This window comes from Urocampus carinirostris, chromosome 17 (genome assembly GCF_059441175.1).
Source record: "Urocampus carinirostris isolate Australia breed hairy pipefish chromosome 17, RoL_Ucar_1.0, whole genome shotgun sequence".
Lineage (NCBI taxonomy): Eukaryota > Metazoa > Chordata > Actinopteri > Syngnathiformes > Syngnathidae > Urocampus > Urocampus carinirostris.
The window spans coordinates 21,955,243-21,978,691 of record NC_142365.1 but is presented as its reverse complement, the minus strand read 5'-3'; the positions used below and the strand labels follow the sequence as shown (position 1 = coordinate 21,978,691).

The window sequence follows — 23,449 nt, the reverse complement described above, 5'->3', positions numbered from 1 at the left end:
CTTGATATTCGTCTGACTAGTCATTGCCAATGGTGTTGAACAGTATGGCTGGTTTTTTTTGTTCTCTACCGTTTACAGACCTAGTCCACTGTTTACTATGGGTTACTACCATCCGTCACGCTGTTGTCACGTGGGTAGTTCACATGTGTGCAAAAGGTCAACATATCTGTTTTGGTGGGGACTGTTAGACGAAATGAAACAAGTTTTAGTTGTCTTATGAACAGAATAAATCATTTGTTCTTATTATTAACCACAAGCAAAGCCTGTTTGATGATAATGTTTTCGTTTTAGTTACCATAGATGTAAAAAACGCCAAAAGAAGCTGATTCTGTGCGTTCGGTTTTGGCGACTAGGGATTTTTAACCAGAAAGACATTCTATTCTCTCATGCCAGAACAACATTAATTATCAACACCATATTTCACAGGCAGTCAGGTAGGTTACCCTAGATGTGAAAAATACCAATAAAAGCTGACACAGCAGTTTTAATATTGTTGAATCAGCATTTTTTTCCCCAGAAAGACATTCGCAGACATTTTAGTCATTCCATTCTTCAGGCCAGATAGACTTTAAATATAAACACCATCAGGCAACGGGTAGATTACTTTATAACAGTGGTCGGTAACCCAAAATGTTATAAGAGCCATATTGGACCCCAAAAAAATAAAAGCTAATTTGTCTGGAGCTTTTGTTTTGTTTTTTTGCTTAATTGCTGAACCCTCTTTTCATTCACCTGAATTGTATCAGTGTAATAATAGTATCTAGTATGTGCAGCCCTTTGAGACTTCTTGTGATTAAGGGTTATACAAATAAACATGACTTGACTTGACTTGGACCTACAAAAAAAATCAAAGCCTTTTATAAGACTTACAGGGAATGCAACACATGTGTATGTATCTATAACGGCTATACTGTATTAGCCTACTAACAAATTGACTAAGTTAGATGCAGCACATCCCGTGGAGAATGATGTATCACTATTGAAACAATAGAAGACAATACAAACAATAAAATACAACAGATCGAATGCGAATAAATGCAATAAAAGGGTCGTCATTGATTGAATTGTCATTGATAACTTTGCAGTAAATATTAGAAGTGGCACTTCAGGATAAACATTTAATAAAAAAAAAGATTAAGGAAAAGATGTCAGTTTACATGGGCAAATATATTTACAAAGTAGTGTTTTGAGACTGTTCTAAGACATTTGAAGGTTATAACTATAATAAATGAATAATTCAAAACAAAGATATATTTAACGGCCCAAATCGGGCAAAATCATTACAAACCATCTGCAACGTCTTTAAGAGAAATCCTTCTTAAGAATGGCCGTTAAAATAAATACTGCATTTTATGAGATGTAATTCTCTTGCCTCCGTATGCTCTTTGGCTACATATGTACTCCACCCACAATGATACGCAACCAAAAGTTGTTTATTTGAGTTTAAGAATTTAAGTTTAGTAGTACTTTAATTATTTCCATACCGTGTGTACATTCATAAATACATAAATGAATGGTGTGAAATTGAGACATTATGTCACATACTGGCCGAACGACTGTGGCAAAAAAAAATGTTTCCCCATTATAACAGGCATGAAACGGAAATCTTGCCTTCCTATACTCTTTGGCGACCTATGTACTCCGCCCACAAGTGCTACGAACCCGGAAGTTATATAATTTGGCGTAAGTAGTACTCTGCTTTTCTCCATACTTTGTGTGTAAATATCACAAAGCTGCAGTAGAATTATACAGCGTACGGACTCCGTATTTGGCCGCTCGGCTTCTGTTTAGGCTACTGCACGTCAAAACTGTCGGCTGTCTCATACAATGGAAGCCGAAGCACCGTCAACGGAGGACGCCGGGAGGAAGCGTCGTGTCCACGGCATGCTAAAGCTCTACTACGGACTCAATGAAGAAGGAAAGGCGGATGACAAGCCGCAGTCGCTGGATCCATGTGACATCAACGGGCCGCATTTCGATCCGGAGCAGTATCTAAACAAGGTGAGGCAGGGCTGGAGCTAGCTAGTCTTGCTGCATTTTAACACATTCATGTATAAAATGTTTGTTACAGTTGTATGCACAGGTTGTTTATTTAACCCATAATATCCCCACTTCCATCGGGCATTGTCAGTGTTGGATGTGTTACTGGGGAAATAAATCCCATTACTTACTTCATTTTAAACGTAACCCAACAACCCGGATCACCTAAGACACAGACACTCGTAATTAATACAAAATAAATGGTAATAGAATAAGATTATGGTAAGGCACAGACTAACCCAGTGAGGAAAGGGACCTGAGGGAGCCTTATTCACACTTATAGGGATGGCAACAGATGGCCTCAGGATTTCCAGCCAGTGCACCACTTAATGTTTGGTAGGTAATACCCCTTCCAGGAAAAGCTGGCTGCAAAAGATGACACATTGGGTAACAATACACAAAACATACTCAACATCAAGCATAAACATAGGTAATATGTTTACGTAGTGCAGTGGTTAGCACATTCGCCTAGCATGCCAACAGTCCTGAATAGAGACTGGGTGGAAACATGATGGCCAGGAGAGGGATGAGTGCCACCAGGCTGCAGTTGCCCAAGACACACCACAGGAAACGGTGCCCCTACGATCCTTGTGGTTAAGGGATCCAACAAACATCAACAACAGTATGTATTCATGTTTAAGAAGTCTAAGACAGCAATGATGCTGCTTGTCATCTTAACCAGCCAATGCAGAAGATGACAGGTGCTGAAAAACAAATGTCTTTCCTGACAAGTTAATTTACTTGTTCACCCAAAAGAAAGTCAACAAGAATTACGACCAAGTTTCCCTCTTATTTATCCGAAAATGATTTTGTGTTCCTGATCATTTACTGTTTACAAAATGTTCAAAACAGACTCTCACATACGGATACAATTTGGGTGTTAGGTCTGCTCTCCTTAGCCTCAATAACCAGGTTTCTTGCCTCTACCTCAACAATTACTTACATCCCTCACCCTTAGATGTACCTATAGCAGGGAGACGAAAAAAAAAATGATGCCTTACACCTTCCACTTTCATTTGAACAGTAAATAACATAGGGGACACATGATAACATCAACATGGACCCCTCTAACATGGCCAATTGTCTACATTTGGGTATGCGAGTAACGTCACACAAAAACTATACTTGCATAAAAGCCGACCCTGTTTTCATTAGCAAGATGATAAATGAAATGGAAGAAAACGTGAACTGTTGAAGCAGTGAAGCCTTCCTATTTCTTGGCTTGTGCAACCTCGAGAGCTTTTAAATGAACACTTAGCTGAGACACTCCATATTATTTTGTCTCTGGGCTTCAAACTACTCCAAGATCTCTATTTATGGGTACTGTGCAAGTCTTTTTTTCCTCCAGGCATAATGTATTGCATAAATAATTCTATGAATTCAAAGACAAAAACTTAACACATCTTTATTGTATGTTCTGTGCTCACATTTGCCTCATTGTTTTAGCTTTAGTTTGTTTTTCCTGTACAAGCCATGCCACCCCTCCTCACGCAGTGCCTACCATTCGCTACTGGAGACACGCAACCTAATATGTGCACATAACCTTACTTCCCTCGTTCCAGTATTTAATTTTATAGTTGTTAATTCAGCTTTGAGTATATATATGGTAGGGATACTATCTACATGAGAAGCTTTCTTATACTTTATCCTTGAAAAGGCGCCACAATAACTATTCAACTGTATTTTGTAGTTAAATGCAAACACCCTTCAGGGCTTGCCTCCACTGAATCGAGCGATGTATCAAACAACATAAGTGAAGAAAAGAATACTTATCAGAGAAGACAATAAATAATAACTGGCATTTATTAAGTTGCAAGGGTACGTAATGACGTACCAAATAGGAACGACAGTAGGGTTACAAAATATTATTAACCACGTATAACAATACTCTTAACCGAGCAAAGTAATTGCGATTCTTTGTGTCACCTGTCACATTGTTACGAGTGTTTCCATCTTTAGCTTCGAAGAGAATGCTCCCTTGCAGAGCTGATGGACCAGGAGACCTGTATGGTCAAGCAGATCCGGTCGTTGGACAGTGACATGCAGACTCTGGTTTATGAAAACTATAATAAGTTCATATCAGCTACAGGTGAGAGAATGCACAGTCCTCTTTCCAGGTCCTTAATACCTTGATAATAAATACCCACCCTCAATTTTTCCAGATACCATCCGAAAAATGAAGAATGATTTTAAAAAGATGGAAGATGAGATGGACTGTCTGTCTGCAAACATGGCTTCAATCACCGATTTTAGTGCACGGATCAGCGGTACCCTCGAGGACCAGCATGCTCAGATTACAAAACTGTCAGGTAACTGACTAAAAAAAATCTTCCTTTTATAGGGGCGGGGTGATTCCAAGTTTTGGCAAACTACCACATGCGGCTCGCCATGCTTCTGAATCTGGCCCGCCAAATGTTAAAAAAAAGTGTTAATATGTATACAACGGTTTTAAAAAAGTACAGACGCTCCCCTACTTACGACCATTCGATTTACGAAAAACAGTAGATGCGAACATTTATTTTGGGATGTTGAAAAATATCCGGACATTGCTGTAAGTTAGATTTTGTATTGTGTGCACCTTTTTCCGAGTAGAGAACAGTACTGAAGTGCTTCTTTCCGCCACGTGGGGCTCTGAGTGGCACCCAGCATCCACCCCGAAGAAGAAATCCAGCTTCTATTTCCTAGTTCGTGTGTAAACATACTGTGCTGAATCTCCTGCACGCTAAGAACTTTGACATTTTTGTTGTTTAATATCTCTTGCATCTATTCCATCTGGTTGGTGTAAAGTGTTAAGAAGAGGTGAGCCGTTTCTTTTAGTGGAATAAGAAAGATTGATGCCGTTAAGAAAATAGTTAGTCGCTTTTTTTTTTTCATGCACTCTCTATCACGGAGGAGGACCTCTTGAAGCTCATCTTCCAGAAGTAAATTAAACTGAACTTTATTCATCTATACAGAGCATATTATTTTATGAAATGTATACTTTTTAGTACAAATCAATACAGGTTACTTATACATGCCCTAAACATACTTTCATAAACCTTAAACATACATTACATAGAAAATATAGCACTGAAGCAACTTACGAACAAATTCAACTTACGAACGATCGTCCATAACCTCTCGTTCGTAAGTAGGGCAGCGTCTGTCCTACCAAAAAAATGTTGATTCAATGACATTCTTGTCCCTAGAGTGTAAGTACAGTAACCAGTGCAAAATGCTTGGACAGAAATGTGCAATAACGAAGAGATGATTCAATTTAAAAATTTTTTTTTTTTGTTATTAAGTAATTTCATACTATTATCCTTAAAATGTGTAAAGTTTTTGAGTGCCCATTGCAGCAACATGGCAGACAAATATGTTGTTCCCCTTGGGTTAGGCTCATGTTTTACATATTAAATGCAAATTTCTTGACATAACAATATTTTTAAAAATGCACGTTTCTATGATAGTTCTTGTATTTTTACTTAGCAAATCAATATTGGTTTTTATAATGCCAATAGAAGGCGCTTCATAAAACACACTGTCCCTTTAAGAGACTTATTTCCATTTTTTGGGGCATTTTTTTGTTTGTTTTGCACGTATTTTTTCATATTGAAAAAGGTGCAAAAGCCACTGCCCCAAACAAAAGTCAAAACATTGAGATATGTATTTTAAACTGTCTAGTATGCAGAAAACTTAATAGGTGTTAAGTTTAAACTTTAGTACACACTCAAAATAAGGAGAAAAGACGTCAATTAAATATTAGTTTCCAATGAGAAACATGGAGAGAAGACTTCAGAGAAGATATTTTCACTTATAAGGAGGTATCTCGTCTACTTGGAGTCTGACTAAAACAAAAAAAGAGCGGCGATTTGAACTGCAAACCTTGCTGACATGTTTCGACAAAGACGGGCAAACACCACCAATGTAGTCCACTATTTAAAAACAATATTGCCCGCTAGAAAACGCCAAAAGAAAAACAATGCTGATGTTAATTATGTCAACTTTCACTCGGGGGCAAAAATTTGACTTAAATTGTGAAAAGAAAAAAAGATGGGATAATTATCGCAATAATCAATCGATATTAACGGATAAGAAATGTTTAAAACTTCGAGCTTTACTTGAGCCTTATCTTTTTAATAAACCTTCAAGTTTACAAATCAGATCAGCCCTACCGGGTTTGGAAATCAAAGAAGAGGATTGACCAAAAGTGACAATGACACAATAGTCAAAACCACGAACAATAGTGCGCAATAATCGCCAAAATAAAGAAGTGACATACTATGAAATCTCCTTTGCATTTGTCCAGACATCATAAACGAATCATTTGGCCTAATTTTTTTCTCACGTATTGCTGAAGTATCGGATTGTGATTCTATTGGAAGATAGAAAAAAAATCTAAATAATAAATTATTTTCCTCCTGCTTGGCCCTTAGGCCAAAGTTTTTTAACCCAATACGTCCCGTGAATCAAAAGGTTTGGCCACCCCAAGGTTATGTCTAATTCCTCTTGTACTGGTTTCTATCTGTCTTTCTTAGGAGTCCATACTTTGTTAAGAAAGTTGCAGTTTCTTTTTGAACTTCCCGCGAGGTTAAACAAATGCCTGGAGCTTCAAGCTTACACACAAGCCGTGAGTTCGCACCAGCGCGCTCGCTGTGTGCTGCAGCAGTACAGCCACATGCCATCATTCAAGGGAATTCAGGATGACTGCAATGCCATCATGAACAAGCTGGCGCAGGAACTCCGGCAGAAATTCAGGTCAGTTTGTCCACCACAAAAATCTGGAGATGTGGTTACACAATTTTTCTCTGTCAAGACACCATACTGCAAACACATTTTATGAAAGGTGAGACTGTAAAAGAAGGAATTTTATGGACCAAATTTGTAATAATTATGTTTTACTTTGTGACAAGAGAGGAAGGCTTTGTGTATCCAAAACATTACAGTCAAAGTCAAGATATAAGAAATGTGGGATCAGCAAAAAAAAAAAAAAAAAAAAGAACTCTGTTCTTTAGATATTTCAAGATGGCGACTGCGCATGGATACATGCTTGCGGCGAGCTCTCCAGCTAATCTTCTATTTATTGCCGTTCTCTTGTCTTTTTTGCTTTCACTTTTGGACACATGTGTGGCCAAAAACACTTACAGTAGGGACGAACTTATTCGGTTGGGTGGGCGTCTAAATTTCGATTATTCGGGCACTTTTTATACCGCCCATGATATACCGAGCGAACTTCAAAGAGACCCGGCATCCTTGTGGACAGCTATTCCTCTTAAAAAACGGCGGCGGCGGCCCCGTAAAGAAAGAAAACAGAAACGTGGTTGCCGTGCAGGTAGATGTGTGAAGCGTGTGAAGTCCAAGCAGCAAGATGGACGCGAGGATGTAACTAATTCCACCATTCATTCCTCGCCGGACAACCGACGCTTTGAACTCAGCGCTCACGAGCGGCCACAACGCCGGGAGCTTTTGAAGATCTCGACAAAGACTACAAAGAGTTCAGCTAAGTCAAATGATTCAGCAAAGCTGAAATTTGGTCTGTTAAATATTAGATCGCTTGCTCCAAAAGCTTTACTTGTTGATAACATTATTCGTGATTATAAACTTAACTGTATGGGTCTTTGTGAAACGTGGTTACGCCCGGATGAGCACTTAGCGCTAAATTATGCCTCTCCCCCAGACTACGAGAGTAGTCATATAGCACGCACGCTGAAAAGAGGTGGTGGTGTTGCGCTAATCTCTGAAAAATCGCTCAAATTTAATACACGTACCTCTAATAATTACAAAACGTTTGAGGCTCTTGTGATGCGGTCCCCTCAATTGTCAATTGATGTAATAACTATCTATCGTGCACCTGGGCCATACACAACTTTCTTAGACGAATTTGCTGAACTTTTGTCTGAACTAGTAACCTATGCAGACAAAATAATAATTATGGGAGACTTTAACATTCATATGAACTCCCCACACAGTTCACTTACTATTGCGTTTAGTTCTCTAATTGATGCATTTGGTTTTACTCAACTGGTTGACTTGCCAACCCATAAAAATGGGAACACGCTAGACTTGATTCTGACTCGAGGAGTTTTAACCTCAAACATTATGGTGCTACCGTGTACTACTGTTATCTCTGATCATTATTTAGTGACATTTGAGGTGCTAACTAAATGTAAAGTTAATAAAGCTGAGGGATCTAGCGGACGCAATATAAGCACTGGCACAGTTTCTGAGCTCTTTGAACTCCTTCCTGGAGCAGTTGCGTCCTTTCCTAAATACAATGGCTCGATTGACTCACTCATGAATGAGTTCAATACCACCCTGACTAGTGTGCTGGATTCAATAGCGCCCATAAAACTAAAATCACGTCCTAAAAGACGCACACCTTGGTTTACTGAGGAAACTAGAACCCTTAAAAAAGAATGCAGGAAATGGGAGAGAAAATGGCGCGCTACCAAGCTTGAGGTTTTCCATCAAACCTGGTGTGACAGCTTGTTAAAGTATAAAGCGGCCCTTGCCTCTGCAAAATCGGCCTACCTTTCGAAGGTGATTGCGTCTCAAAAGAACAACCCCAAAGCCCTTTTTGACACTGTAGCATCGCTTACAAGGCAACAGCCTATCGCAGACAGTTCGACACACTCTGCTCAGGACTTAATGGTCTTCTTCACTAAGAAGATTCAATGCATACAGGAAGAAATTGCAAAAGATATTGTTAGTACCACACGTATTAAAGGACTGAAATTTACAGATGCACGACAGGGTGGCTGCCCTGGGAAAATGGCCGGTTTTAGTGAACTGTCACTTGATGATCTCAAACAAGTGGTGAATGCGGCCAAACCGACAACTTGCCAGTTTGACCCGCTCCCAGGTTCACTTATTAAAAGTCTTTTTAGCGTCCTTGGGCCTTCAGTTCTAAATATTATAAATACATCACTCTCCTCAGGTGTAGTTCCAGCAGCTTTTAAGTCCGCCGTTATTAAACCCACACTGAAACGACCCAACCTTGATCCAGAAATATTAAGTAATTACAGACCTGTGTCAAACCTACCTTTCCTCTCTAAAGTACTCGAAAGAGTAGTGGCACAGCAGCTGAATGCTTTCATATCGGAGAATAACCTTTTTGAATCCATGCAATCAGGATTCAGGGCTAACCACTCTACTGAGACAGCTCTGATCAAGGTAACAAATGATCTCCTAATGTCAATGGATTCTGGCGCTTCATCACTTTTGCTGCTGCTGGATCTTAGTGCTGCTTTTGACACAGTGCGCCACAATATCCTACTAGAACGGTTGGAAAAATGGATTGGTCTCTCAGGAGCTGTCCTCTCGTGGTTCAAATCCTACCTCTCAGATAGGACACACTGTGTTAAATATGGTGAAACGACATCTGAGCCCTTTAATGTTACCTGCGGTGTTCCGCAGGGTTCAGTGCTCGGCCCCCTACTTTTCAACATTTACATGCTTCCGTTAGGTGATATTATTCGCAAGTACAATATCAGCTTCCATTGCTATGCAGACGACACTCAACTATATCTTCCGTTCTTCCACACTAAACTGTGGAAATTTGGAGGCCTGTCTCACTGAGATAAAAGAGTGGATGTCACTCAACTTCTTGCGTCTTAACTCTGAAAAGACTGAAATGTTAGTCATTGGTCCTTCTAAATGCCGGGACTTATTCTCAAATACTGCTGTGAACATTGACAAATGTCACATCACACAGAGTGACTCAGTTAAAAATTTAGGTGTCATATTTGACCCTGAACTATCCTTTGAGATGCATGTAAAACAAATTACTAGAACTGCCTTCTTCCATCTTCGCAACATTGCTAAAATCCGTTCAATACTGTCTCAGTCTGATGCGGAAACATTAATTCATGCATTTGTTACCTCCCGTCTCGATTACTGCAATGCACTACTCTCCGGTCTCCCGAAGTCCAGAATCAAGTCTCTTCAGCTAGTACAAAATGCCGCAGCGAGGCTCTTAACCAGGACAAAAAAGTACGATCACATAACACCGATTTTGGCTAACCTGCATTGGCTCCCAGTTAGCCAAAGATGTGACTTCAAAGTTCTCTTAGTATTGTACAAAATCATACATGGACTTGCTCCCTCTTATCTTTCAGATCTGATCTGCCACTATGTCCCGGGCCGAAGCCTACGATCTGAGAGTGCTGGTCTTCTGATGATCCCGAGAGCAAAGAAGTCTTCTGCTGGTTCGAGAGCGTTCTCCATCCGGGCACCGGTGCTGTGGAATGCTCTTCCCCCTGAGATTCGATCTGCAACCTCAGTGGAAATGTTTAAATCTAAACTTAAAACTCACTTCTACTCCATTGCATACGAATAACCTACTCCTCTTGTCGGTTGAAAATAGTTTGTGTAATATAGTGTAACAATCTGTGAAGCCCTTTGAGACTCTTCGTGATTTAGGGCTATACAAATAAAAATGACTTGACTTGACTTGACTAGTACTATGGTCTGCCACCACCGGCCGTGGGTCGTTTGGTATCTCCCTATACAAAAAGAACAGAAATTTCCCTTATTTTTCTGCTTATACAGTATTCATTTGTGAATACAAGAATTTTTTCACCGCTTAACAACTCAGTTTGGGTGTGAGCTATACCAAGGTTTTACGGTGGTACAGTAAATCCCCGTAATTGAGCAATGACTGATAACTGACTGATCACTGACTCTCTCATTTACTTACTATTGATTGCAACCAGAATCAAACTGGGATCCCTGCGGTTAGAGCGTTATATCCTCACCACTAGTCTACAAAGATGGATGACATCTTTTGTCAACTATCAGGCATTATTACATTTTATCTCGTCATAACATTATTTTTACTCACGGTGCCACGTTTTACACCGTTGATGGAGTTTTATGGGAAAGAGATGAGCCCAAATATAGTCAAAATAGAAAATAATCCCTGTATTTAAAAAATATATATATATTTTACTCGATTAATTGTTTGAAATATTGTCCATAATTAGTAATTGTACGGAATTATTAGTCTTGATTTTTTCTCTCCCTATTTTTGTTTTTATCCTGTTAAAAGTACCACTGCATTAAAAACTGATGCTATTTATTGCTCATAACCTACTCTCAGCAGAGATTATGTATATGTAGAGATGCCTCAATCTCTTGAAAAACGTGTCTGCTGACTATAGTCACAAATAAATTAATTGACGACTATTTTTATTAGCGATTTTTGTCGACAACGTTGACTAAAGGAAACACAATTAGACCGCGATCAACTGAATTAATTTATATATGTTTAACTAAAATTCCAATTCATTTTATGTGTTTTCCAGGAAAAAAAATTATGTGCTCTTTCTGTTCTCAGGGATGGTGGCTCAAGCGCTAAAGACTTATCAGAATGCGTGGAGCTGTTGTTGCAATTGGACGAGCCGGCAGAGGAGCTGTGTGAGAAGTTCCTGAGCCACGCAGGCTCTCGTCTTCAGTCGGACCTTGAAAATCTGGAGGCTGAGATAAGGCCGAGTACGAGTGCATTAGCACGCAGGCCTTCACCCAGCTCGCCACCCGACAGCAGAGCCAAAGCGAGCGCTATCCCTTCTCCCTCCTCAAATACCGACATCCTGGAGTTTATTGACAGGGGCTGTAATGAGTTTGTTAGCAGCTTGTGTTTAGTGATCACATCCTATCAGGAGCTTTTTATCAACCACGCCTCAAAAGGCGAGCTGGCGTCCAAGAATATTCCCCAAATGGCAAACAGCAAACTCCACGCCTTTGTGGACGACCTGGCTTCTCGTTATTTCTCCCTGGTGGAGCGCAGGATTCAAGAAGAAAAGGGAGTGGCGGATAACTCACTTCTGGTGCGAGCCCTGGACCGTTTCCACCGCAGACTGCAGGCGGTGGCCAAACTGCTGCCGGGCTCTGCCGTGCCCAACCAGGGCACCGAGATTGTGATTCGCGCCGCTACCGAGCGGGTCAGGCAGTACCTGGCTGCTCTCCAGAGCTTCTTTGTGGACAGCCTGACAGACGTGAGGCAGGCCCTTGCCACGCCTCGCCTGTCGCTGGCCGCCTCGGGGGCCTCCGGCAGAGAATCTCAAAACGGCTTGCCGGAGCTCTTGTCCTCCCTGTCGGCATCCATCCTCAATCAGATCAAGTCTGTACTGGCGTCAGTCCATCTGTTTACGGCCAAAGACATCACTTTCTCCAACAAGCCATACTTTAAGGTGATGGCTCAATTGCCAGTTTAGTGTGGTTTATACTGCGAGATGAATCAAATTGCTTTGACTATTTTGTCATTTGAAAATGTGCACAATCAATAAATCGATTTTAGGAATTAAGGATTTCATTTTAATCACCCAAAACTGGTGCAGATTATTCAACACCACCTAATAGTTACTAACTCACGAATTGTGCAATTAAAGAAAATCAAATGCATTTTAAATCAAATCATTTCTTTGAAAAGCCCTTTTCTGCCTATGAATTGACACTCAAAGTGCTATCTAAAAGCATTCAGTGTACAATAAAACAGCAACCAAGAAATTCTAATACACTGACACACACCATGGTTAAAATAATCAAAGTAAAAAATAATTATGGCAAGGTACAGACTAACTACGTGAGGAAAGGGACCTGAGGGAGGCTCATTGACACTGATAGGGATGGCAGCAGATCGAAACGATTTCAGGCCACCAAACCACACTCTACCAGTGTGGCCTCTTATGGATTAAGTCCCCGTTTAAAGTAAGCCGCATTGTATTGTGAGCCACAGTGTTTAAAATGTAGAAAAAAAGTCGAAAGTTCTTGGCTCAAATTTATTTATGGCACCTTTCTGTGACCAATGTGGTTTGGGTCGAGTGATTTTTTTTTATTATTATTAAGGGGCGGCAGTAGCTCAGGAGGTAGAGCGATCGTTTTAGGATTAAGGGATCCCAGTTCGAATCCCGGCTTGTCCGTGTTACATGTCGAAGTGTCCTTGGGTAAGACACTGAACCCCCAATACCCCCAATAAGCAGGTTAGCGCCTTATATGGCTGCACAGATCACGGCCGCTATTGGGAAATGTGAAGCACAATGTAAAGCGCTTTGGGAAGTCATTGACTTGAAAAGCGCTATATAAATGCAGATCATTTCATTTCATTTCATTAATCCCAAGGATAATTTTTGGTATGTAGGACAGTAAAAAAATATTTTACTGTTAAAAATAAATTGTTTGAAAATTCAAAGTAAATTTCAGCAGCCCGTACAATCACAACAGTTTGAACACTTGCTGTACCGTGCGACTTATCTTAAGCTCCCTTGCGCACTTGACAAAGTGAGAAAGAGGAGACCAAGTATTACGACTACTACATAAAAAAATCATTATTTGTGCAGACAGTGATTACTAACTAAGGAGGGGTACACTGTAATTATCGGGCTGACTAGAAACAGACTGATCATGGCCTAATATGACGTCAGTTTTCAGCCCGATAGGAAAAATATACCTGGTAATTAGTTACCTGCTGCCTCACTAAAATATTCAATCTACTTTTTAGAAGTATTTTGAGCATAGATGGATAATGATTTTTGTCGCTCTCCTCCATATATGTCAATGCCAATTTAATTAGTATTGACTTCTGGGTTAATTGATTGACAGCTGCAGACACGGTCTACAAACACGTGTCTTAATCGTGGTACAATGTGTTACTTTTCTCTAGTAGACATTCCCCCGATGTTTTTTTTTTAAATGTAAGAAATTGATCTAAATGAGTTTTATTATTTTATGGCTGTTTCAGTCTGTGGCTTTAAGTATGGTACGTCTTGGTCTTTGCAGGGGGAATTCTGCTCTCAGGGAGTCCGCGAAAGCTTGATAGTAAGTTTTATCAAGTTTGTCTGCCAGACCTCGCGTCAATTCTGTGAAAGTGCAGGTGACAAAGGAGGCTCCACCCCACCAGCTCTCCTTTTGCTACTTTCTCGATTCTGCTTGGACTATGAAACTTCGACGATCTCGTACATTCTCACTCTTACTGATGAACAGTTCCTGTCGCAGGTAGCTTGTGATTTTTGTTGTTGTTGTTTTATTTAATCTTATCGAGCTGGTCACATCATTCTTTTTCTGCTTTTTTCAGCACCACAGTCCAGTAACGCCCGTCACTGCTCTATGCGCTGAAGCCAGAGAGGCGGCACAAAAACTGCTCAACCATTATGTCAAGGTATGCTTTTTTTCTGGGAAAATATATGTTTTTAGTGCCTGCAGCACTGTGTACATACAAAATCCAATGAAAGAGTATTTCCCCTAAAGTCAATGCTATTCTATCGTTGAAATAATTAAATCTCTTCTTAAAGACGATCCAAGTTAATTAGAGGACCAATCCTGCAATATTTGGAAATAAATGTATAAATATATGAGTACCTACTAATATATGCCATATAAATAAATGAACAAATACATTAATATCACAATGCCTAAACATATGAGATGAATGCAACTTATTATTTCATTTATGCATTTACTCATCTATATTGTCATTTATTTTGTCATGTATTTTCTTGCGTAGTCACAGAAAAATGTTATTCAAATGAGGGGTCGGATCAAACTGGCTGAGCTTTTCACCTATTGGTTGAGCAGCGATGAACAAAATGGCCACGACACCTATCAACTAATAGGTGAGAAGCTCAGCCAGTTTGACCCAACCCATCATTTGAATAACATTTGGTTGACAAATTATTCGACAAGATACACAGCAGAATAAACTACAAAATGCATAAATACAAGGAATAAATTGCATTTATTTAATATATTTTGGCATTATGTGATTTGTTTATGTGTTCATTTATTTTTGTAGCATATATTTGTAGGTCCTCCATATATCTGCGACAGCGGCTGTACAAATATGAAGTACCCTCTTGTGGCTGTTTTACAATCGGTAACTAGAAATGCAATGAGTAAAAAAAAGGGAAAAAAAAACAATTTCATCCGATTATAAGAAAATGTAAAAACATGAGTACTACGTGAACAAATCAGCTTATGTATTGCATTATGCATTTTAAATGTTTAATGAATTTGTTATACAATCCGAAATTTGGTGGCTTTTCAATACTAGCGCTGGGTATTTATAAGTAATTTCTATGATTGTGATTCACCAGGGTTGAGTTTGATGTCAAATATTTTGCTTTGATTATTTATATTGCAATACAATATAAACTTGTGAAATATATGGAAACGTTTTTCTTGGATATCAAGGACGTGATGAATTAAATCTTTTGGACAGCGTAACTGATCTAGTTAATTCCTTTTTTTAATGTTTATTTTTGATCAACATTAAAAAAAAGTAAATAAAAGAAAATTGCAAAATCCACAAAACTGAGCCCTCAAAATTACATTCTTTCAAACATTCATTGAAAAACAGGTCCTTTAAACATCTATTTGTGGTTATATAAATTGATTAATAATAATTATTGTTAAATGTTCTTTTTATTATTGATTAAAACTAGTTGATATTGATCATTTTAAAAACCAGCCCTTTCAATATTCCTTTTTTTATTAGACCTGCAGACATTAGTTACCTGTGGGAGGGATATAATGATCAGAGGACAGTTATCTGACTAGTAACAGATAACTCCTGCCACACAGATTTATTCAGTCAGCTGACACTACTTGTTAGACTGATGCCAAGCAATTTCGTGTAATGATTTTTTTATGTTGTAGTAGCAATACTTGGCCTCTTCTCTATGTTTTTGCATGTGCACAAAGGAATGGGAGAGCTTAAGATCAGTCGATTGGCTCTGCATGTCTACAGGCTGTTGAGATTGTACGGGCTTTACATTTTAGTTGATACAGTACATTGAGCTTTCTTTTAAGAATGTTTTTGGCGCACTGCTGCATAGATGTTAATGCCAATTAAATTACATTTGACCGCTGCGGACACAGTCCTTAAAAGTATCTTAATCGCGGCCCAATGTGGTAATTTTCTGTACTAGACATTTCCCTGCTGATTTTTTTTTTAATATAAAAAATGAACATGAATTAATTTTATTTTAAGGTAGCTTACGCCTATGGCTTGTACAAAAACATTGATGAGTTTATGTTGAATTTGCGCGTGAGGCTTTTTACAGTAATTCACGTTTTTTTGGTCATCAATATATGTTTGTTAATGACGGAAGATGCACAACCCTACTCCTCTCCTATAAGGGCTAAAATGTTTGCATTGTTTGAGGTTGAACCTGTTATTGCTCTTCACCAATACTTAATTTGATACAATATCTTGTCATAAAGCCTCTTTGTGTTAAAACCTGCAGATCCAGGGGCTAATCATCTCCCAGATGCTTCGGAAGAGCGTAGAAACACGAGATTGGGTCAACACTATCGAGCCCCGAAACGTGCGCGCTGTGATGAAGAGAGTCGTGGAGGATGCCACTTCTATCGATGTCCAGGTTGGTCCTCAAATGCCACTGTTTCTCTCAATCCTTTGTTTGGAACTCTGCATCATTTGCATTACCTTAGGTTGGTCTATTGTACGAGGAAGGGGTGAGAAAAGCGCACAGTAGTGACTCCAGCAAAAGGACTTTCTCCGTCTACAGCAGTTCAAGGCAACAGACTCGCTATGCTGCAAGCTACACACCCAGGTGAAGTACTTTGATTTTGCCTATTGAAGCCACTGTGGATACCTTATAATGATCTTATTTATCTTATTACTTACTGTATGTTTTCTGCTCATTTAGTATTGTTTTTAGTGATCAATCAGATGTGTTTGATAGTGATTAATGTGGATGCTTTCAGTAGGCCGGGAACGGATTCATTGGTTTCAGTTATTTCGTATAGGGAAAATTCACTCGAGATATGAGCAATTCCAGATACAAGCACAGTCTGGAAACTAATTCATCTTGTATGTGGAGTTGTCACTGTAAAACAAGATCTTCTTGGACATTTTTAGGATCATTTATTCCTCAATTCCACTCATTGAATTCAATATAGAAATAGTGGAGTCTAGTTGCGCTGAGCCGTCACTTCACAGGTACTGTATACATTCATTTTGGGTAATGTACCATATTTTCTGGACTATAAGGCACATTTAAACACATACATTTTAGGTGGAGTGCATACAGTATGGGTTTGCATTACTACACAACGTTTTACTGAATTCATATTAGAGCAATTTTTGATCAAGTAAAATTAATTGCTGGCCCAATTTGCAATACCTTGTATGCAATGGGCTTCAAACCTGGGTCACGACACTTTACCACATTAGATCTTCTCATTATCACACTACTGTATTTTATTCAGGGTACCAGAAACACTGATTTGCATAAATCATTTTGATAGGTAAAACAATTTCTCCACTTCTTCACCTGTGTGTGTAACACATTTGCAAAAGACAGAAACAGAAAATTTATTAACAGAATACCCTACAATGTCTTTTTGTACATATACATATTAAACCGCGAGATTATTGACACACAGGTGAAGGAGTAGAAAGATTGTTTAAATAATTAGCATGCACTATGCAAATCAGTGTTTCTAACACCGTGAATTAAAATAGATAAACTATGTGATAAGCCTTAATGGCTTTTGGTATGTCATCTGTACCACTGGTGGTCTAGTGGTAAGGTGTGACACTCACCGCTGGGATTCTGGTTCGATTCCCTTGTGCAAAAAAATGTTCCGCCATTTTAATCATCGATACCATTACACTACATGCCGTATCCATAATAAAATAATCATGGTAGCTTTTCCTGTAGTCTCATAGTCTTTTACAGTTTTTGTTTGTTTTTCGCTGAAGTTGCATTCCAAAACAGCCCACAATAGTCAGAACCCATGAAGTAGAAACCTTTATTTATTACTCAAGAACAAACCTGATTTACAGGCTCATTTATTTGTTTCACAAATAAAACTATTGTACTTAATAAACGACTGTTTTTTTTATAAATAACTTTTGTACTGTCAAATTAAAAATGTTAAAATAATCTTGGCATATTATTGCACAACTGTAAAAATTAAGGACCCCACTTCACTGTACATTATACTTTGCCGCCATCATGTAAGCATTATTGAAAACTGCGTTTACATTTCGGTTCTCTTACAGAAGCTAAACAATTTAGAAATAGCACCAGGGAGCCACTAGAGATCGTCAAAGACTTTCATGAGCAAGTTTAGAGGGTGGAGAGGTGTTGGCGATAGAAAGTATTTTCCTCTGTTTAGCCAATCAGAATGCAGAACATATCACACGATGAAAATCTGTGAAGCGGTGAACCAGCGATATAACAAAAATACTATTTTTTGGGGGGTTGCGCCTTATAATCCGGCAGACCTTATCGTGCAGAAATTCGTTTTAAAACACAAGCTCAGACATTTAAAGATCCTGTGGGCCACATAAGATTATGTGCCCCGCCCTGCAGGCCAAGGGTTTGACACATGTATACTAAATGATTGACCCTCTCTGCAGCGCGCCCTTGGACACCAACCTTTTGAGCAACATACACAAGTTGTTTTCAGAGCGCATTGACATCTTCAGTTCTGTGGAGTTCAACAAGGTGAGCACGCCCTTTTCCTACTTTTTTCGTACTCCAGGATTCATGTTTACCCCTTCCACCGCAGGTCTCTGTCATGACTGGAATCATCAAAATCAGCTTAAAAACCTTCCTGGAGTGCGTGCGATTGCGCACGTTCGGTCGCTACGGGTTGCAGCAAATCCAGGTGGACTGCCACTACCTGCAGATGTACTTGTGGCGTTTTGTGTCGGACGAGAACCTTGTGCATTTCTTACTGGATGAGATAGTGGGCAGCTCTGCCCACCGGTGCCTGGATCCTGCGCCCATGGAGCAGAGCGTCATTGAAGTGATCTGTGAACGGGGTTAAAACTCAAAAGTGCAGCAGAGTGTGTACGCTTACTGGATGTTCTCAAACACTGGAGTCTTACTGATGAATGTTAGCTATGAATCTTGACATTACATGTTTATGTGTTCAAACAGTAACATATTATATCCAATTAACTCCTAAGACACTAATCAAACAATTATAAGGCAAACACAATAAAGCAGGGGTCTCAAATGTATGGCTCAGGGGGCTAATGCGGAAGATACAATCTTAAGCCTGAGTCCGAGCTCGACCCCACCATAAATTGGCCCTAAGATGTCAGTCATTGCGATCGGTTCAGGCCGGGCCCCTTTCTCGCTGCCTTTTTTTTTAATTATCCAGACGTCAATGTGCTTCTTTGTCTCTCTGCCTCGCTCGCTGATTCTTAAGGATGTACCTCTGCTGTGGTTTATAGCCCAATTTTCAACCGGTCTATATGACAGATGGCCTTAAGATTTTCAACAATGGAAAGTAACCGGTTATGGAACCTCTGCGGGCATATAAATATAAAAGAGGAAAATGTTTGGACAGTATTATTTAACTTTGATTTTGTGGCAAAAAACAATCAGGAAAATCAGGCTGGGTCGGGCTTTAATGCCCTCTAACTTTGATCGGGTTGAACCAAATATCTTAGGCTTGGTCTTTAAGATAATTGCGGCCCTTAAGTATTTATTTATTGAGGCCACTGCCTTAATTTGAAAGTTCAAGGGACAGTGTGTATGATTTGACCATTAAATGTCACTGTCTTCTGTCGCGTAACTAATTGAGCACAAGGAAGAATACAAACTACGAAGACTAAAAGTGACCATAAAACACTATTTTCATTTTTCGCCTGGCCTTTCACAAGATATTTTTTGGAGTGCCTGTACCAGCAATATGATGGACGATTATGTCAGTTCCCTCTAGTCTAGGTGAGGTTCATATTATGTATGATAATGCAAATTTCTCAACATATTAGTCTTCTGAATGCACGTTATTTATTGGGGTGACACAAGCTCAGGAGGTAAAAGCACTTGTCTCGGGATCAAAAGGTCGCAGGTTCTATTCCCGGCTACTCCGTGTTATATGTTGAAGTGTCCTTCACACTGAATCCCTAATGCCCCCGATAAGCAAGTAGTTGCCTTGCATGGCTGATGCTGCTATTGGTATGTGAATGGGTAAGTGTGAAGCACATTGTAAAGTGCTTTGGGAGGTCTTTAGTGACTTGAAAAGTGCTATATAAATGCAGACCATTTACATTTATGATAGTGGATGTATATTTTTGCTTATCATTCTAATATTGTTTTTTTCATGAATGAAGGCTACAGGGGTCTCACACTCAATTTACTTGGGGCCTTCAGTACTAGGGTCTGGGTGAGGATGGGCCGAATTAGGTATTCACAAGAACACGCTGATAAAACATGTCACTGTGCTCAAACATCTTTAAAGAGACAGTGTGTATTATTTAGTGCCTCACATTACCAGGACATCTAGTGGTCAAATATTACACAGTGTCCCTTTAAAAAAAAATTACACAAAAAAACATCTACAGATTAATAAAAAAACATCAAGAAATAATATAAAACTAAATCAATCAATCAGTTATAAATTAATCTATAATTTGCATGCTTCATTTACATTATGGGTACGGTGTGTAATATTTGACCACCAAATTTTGCTGTATTGTGTAGTGCGACCAAAAACGAGTGCTAAAAAGCACATTGAACAATACAAACTGGAGACTCAAAGTGACCAAAAAGCACAATTTTGTTTCTCCTTTTTTTTTTCCTGGCTGACAATTAGGTCAGTTACCTCTAGGTGAGGCAAACGTCATATAAAATAAATGCACAAGTATTGACCTACAAGTATTTTAAAACGTACACATCTACATCATAGTTCATGTATGTTGGCTTATTTTTTAAAATCAATTTTGTTTTTAATTAATATTTATTTCCTCCAAGAGGCATATAACAATACACACTGTCCCTTTACAATTTGCCCCCTGGCCGCTAGTAAGAGACCCCTGCTCTAAATAATACCCACTGTTCCTTTAAGGATTTATTTTTGCCTCTGATTTTTTTTATGATTCTCAAACCACTAAAAATGACTTTTAATGCATTGTACTTGTGTTGAAAATAACTCGATTCCATAAGACTTATTTAATAAAGTACAGATGAAGATGATCTTTAATGTTTAATGTATGCATTTCAATCAACATTGTAGTTTTCTGCAGTATTGGCTTGAGCAAATATTGTTTTAATTTAAAAAAAAAAGATGAATGATTTATTCCCATAATAACATATAAATAAATGTGATGCAATCTCTGAATTGTTTAGGAATATTCTATCATTGGGTTGCTCGAATATTTCTGTCTACACTCTTAAAAACAAAAAATTGCCCTGGATCAGGCAAATTTTTCCAGAAATGGGTTATTTTAATTTTTAAACTTGTATTGTTCGAAATGTGAAATCTAAAGTGGGGGAAAAGATATCGGGCATGTGCTTATTCGGAGAGAATTTTATTCCTTATTAGAACATGAATGATTAACACTAGATGATAAAAATCCAGGCAAAGACGTTTATAAAAAAACAATACATGTATAGCAAAAAACACAAAAAGGGGTGATTTGTTTGGAGGACCGATCCTGCTCTAGGAAGAAATATATAAATGAAAAGATGCAAAATATAATACAAATATATGCCATATTAATAAATGAACACACAAATTTCGTAGTACCTAAATTGTTGGTTTGTTGGCTGTATCCCTTAAAACCACGAGGGTTGTAGGGGCACCATTTTCTGTGGTGTGTCTTTGGCAATTACATCCTGGTGGCGCCCATCCCTCCCTAGGCCAACATATGACATGAATGCAATTTATATTTAATATATTCGTCTTATTTTGTCGTCATATAGGTTTGTCATAGTTTGTAGCCACTGTCTTCGTTGTATTTTGTCAGGGCAGCGCAGTGGTTAGCGCATGTGTGGCACAGTTCTGAGGTCATGAGATCGAACCTTCCTTTGTGGAGTTTGCATGTTCTCCCTGTGCTTGCGTGGGTTTCCTCTGGGCACTCCGGTTTCCTCCCACATTCCAAAAACTTGCATGTCAGGTTAATTGGTCAGTCCACATTGTCCCTAAGTGTTAATGAGCGAATGAGTTATCTGTCTCTGTGTGGCCTGTAAATGGCTGGCAACCAGTTGAGGGTGTCCCCTGCCCACTGCCCGATGATAGCTGGGGATGGGCTCCAGCACCCCCGCCACCCTACTGAGGATAAGCGGTGCAGATAATGGGTGGATAATGGATGTACTTTGTAACAAGAATATGTTATTCAAATGAGGCTCCGGGTCACACTGGCTGAGCTTTCAACCTATTGGTTGATCATCACGTATCTGCCCCCCTCATTAGAATAACATTTGGTTGTGACTAACTACAGAGAGGAAATGCAACATTAAAATATAACGACAATATTCAATGACGAAATACAACTACAAAATACAACGGCAAAATACAACAACGGAACGTAATGATGTGACAATATACAACATTGATATACGACAACATACATGATAAAATAATACAGCAAAACAAAGAAAATACAAAATGTATAAATAAAATAATTAATTACAATTTTGTTTCATAATGAGGCATTATTGGATTTATTTATGTGTTCATTTATATGTATGGCATACATTTGTATGTTATTTATTTATTTTTATTTCTACTCATGGCAGGATTAGTCCTCCATAGACTTGTTTATGAAAGGCCAATACCTTGGATTATCATTGAATAGACATTTTCTTTGTTTGTTAATTTCAATGTATTCATACTAAAATCAAATTTTACCGCAAATCTTGAAAATCTGTCCACATTCAGGGTTTGGAGAGCTAAAATCATTATAAATAAAAATAAATATGTACATAATGTTTAAATACACTTTTGAATGATTTGCAATGACATATTCTGTTTTATATAATGAAATTATTCCTCCCATTTTTTTTAAATTACATGAAAATTGTAAAATAAATGTAATATAGTTACTTACCGCCTTGGCTGTAACCGTCTCGTTTTGGGAGGTTCTCGAGCACCCCCAAATTCAACCTAAGCACCCCCAAAAATACAGCATCTTTAAAACTCTTTTCCTTAATGGAGGACAAGATAGGCTAAAATCATGATGAAGAGCCAAAAGAAAACACAACAAAATGGTTCAGTCCATTTGATTCCTAGCACCGCATTGTTGTACCTACAGTATTTTCTATAGTATAATATTTGTAGTATATCTGTAGTCAGATGTTTGTAGCATTTTGTAGTATTTCTACAGTAGTATTTTTGTAGTATTTCTATATTATAATTTTTGCATTATATCTATAGTGTTTTTGTAGTATTTCTGTAGTTGATTTTTTTGTAACATTTCTGTTGTAATATTTTCCTCTTAGTATTTCTCTATTAGTATTTTCGTATTATAGTATTGCTGTAGTAATATTTTTGCAGTATTTGGACAGAAAGTTTTCCTTTTCAGAATGAAAGCAAAATAACTTTTTTAAGCTCCAAATTTGATACTGAATATCAGTAATTGGTGGTGTTTTTGAAGTAGATCTGTAGTTTTAGTAAAAAAAAATTGTAAGTAGTACCCTTTTAAAAATATATATATATTACTGCCCCA

The 23,449-nt window shown here is 38.5% G+C and overlaps 1 protein-coding gene and 1 long non-coding RNA gene across 2 annotated transcripts; both read left to right on the top strand.

Moving 5' to 3' along the window:
* Nucleotides 1-1,649: 1,649 nt before the first annotated feature.
* Nucleotides 1,650-21,120, top strand: vps51 (VPS51 subunit of GARP complex). The gene is made up of 11 exons (XM_088321471.1): nt 1,650-2,001; nt 4,000-4,129; nt 4,203-4,349; nt 6,558-6,777; nt 11,357-12,209; nt 13,795-14,010; nt 14,090-14,173; nt 16,260-16,394; nt 16,465-16,586; nt 18,404-18,491; nt 18,556-21,120. Exons 1-11 carry the CDS (start codon nt 1,828-1,830, stop codon nt 18,814-18,816), a joined length of 2,430 nt encoding a protein of 809 aa, XP_088177597.1. The 5' UTR covers nt 1,650-1,827; the 3' UTR covers nt 18,817-21,120.
* LOC148349515 (uncharacterized) lies at nt 7,043-10,470 on the top strand. Its single transcript, XR_015847283.1, has 2 exons — nt 7,043-7,513; nt 10,137-10,470. It is a non-coding gene; the product is annotated as an uncharacterized LOC148349515 (long non-coding RNA).
* Nucleotides 21,121-23,449: the final 2,329 nt, after the last annotated feature.

What these genes read in the sequence shown, in the direction of transcription:
- vps51 (XM_088321471.1), top strand. Translation starts at nt 1,828, where the DNA reads ATGGAAGCCGAAGCACCGTCAACGGAGGACGCCGGGAGGAAGCGTCGT. An exon ending in TCAGATTACAAAACTGTCAG is followed by an intron (nt 4,350 to 6,557) that starts GTAACTGACTAA and finishes TGTCTTTCTTAG; the next exon opens with GAGTCCATACTTTGTTAAGA. An exon ending in GCTGCAAGCTACACACCCAG is followed by an intron (nt 16,587 to 18,403) that starts GTGAAGTACTTT and finishes CCCTCTCTGCAG; the next exon opens with CGCGCCCTTGGACACCAACC.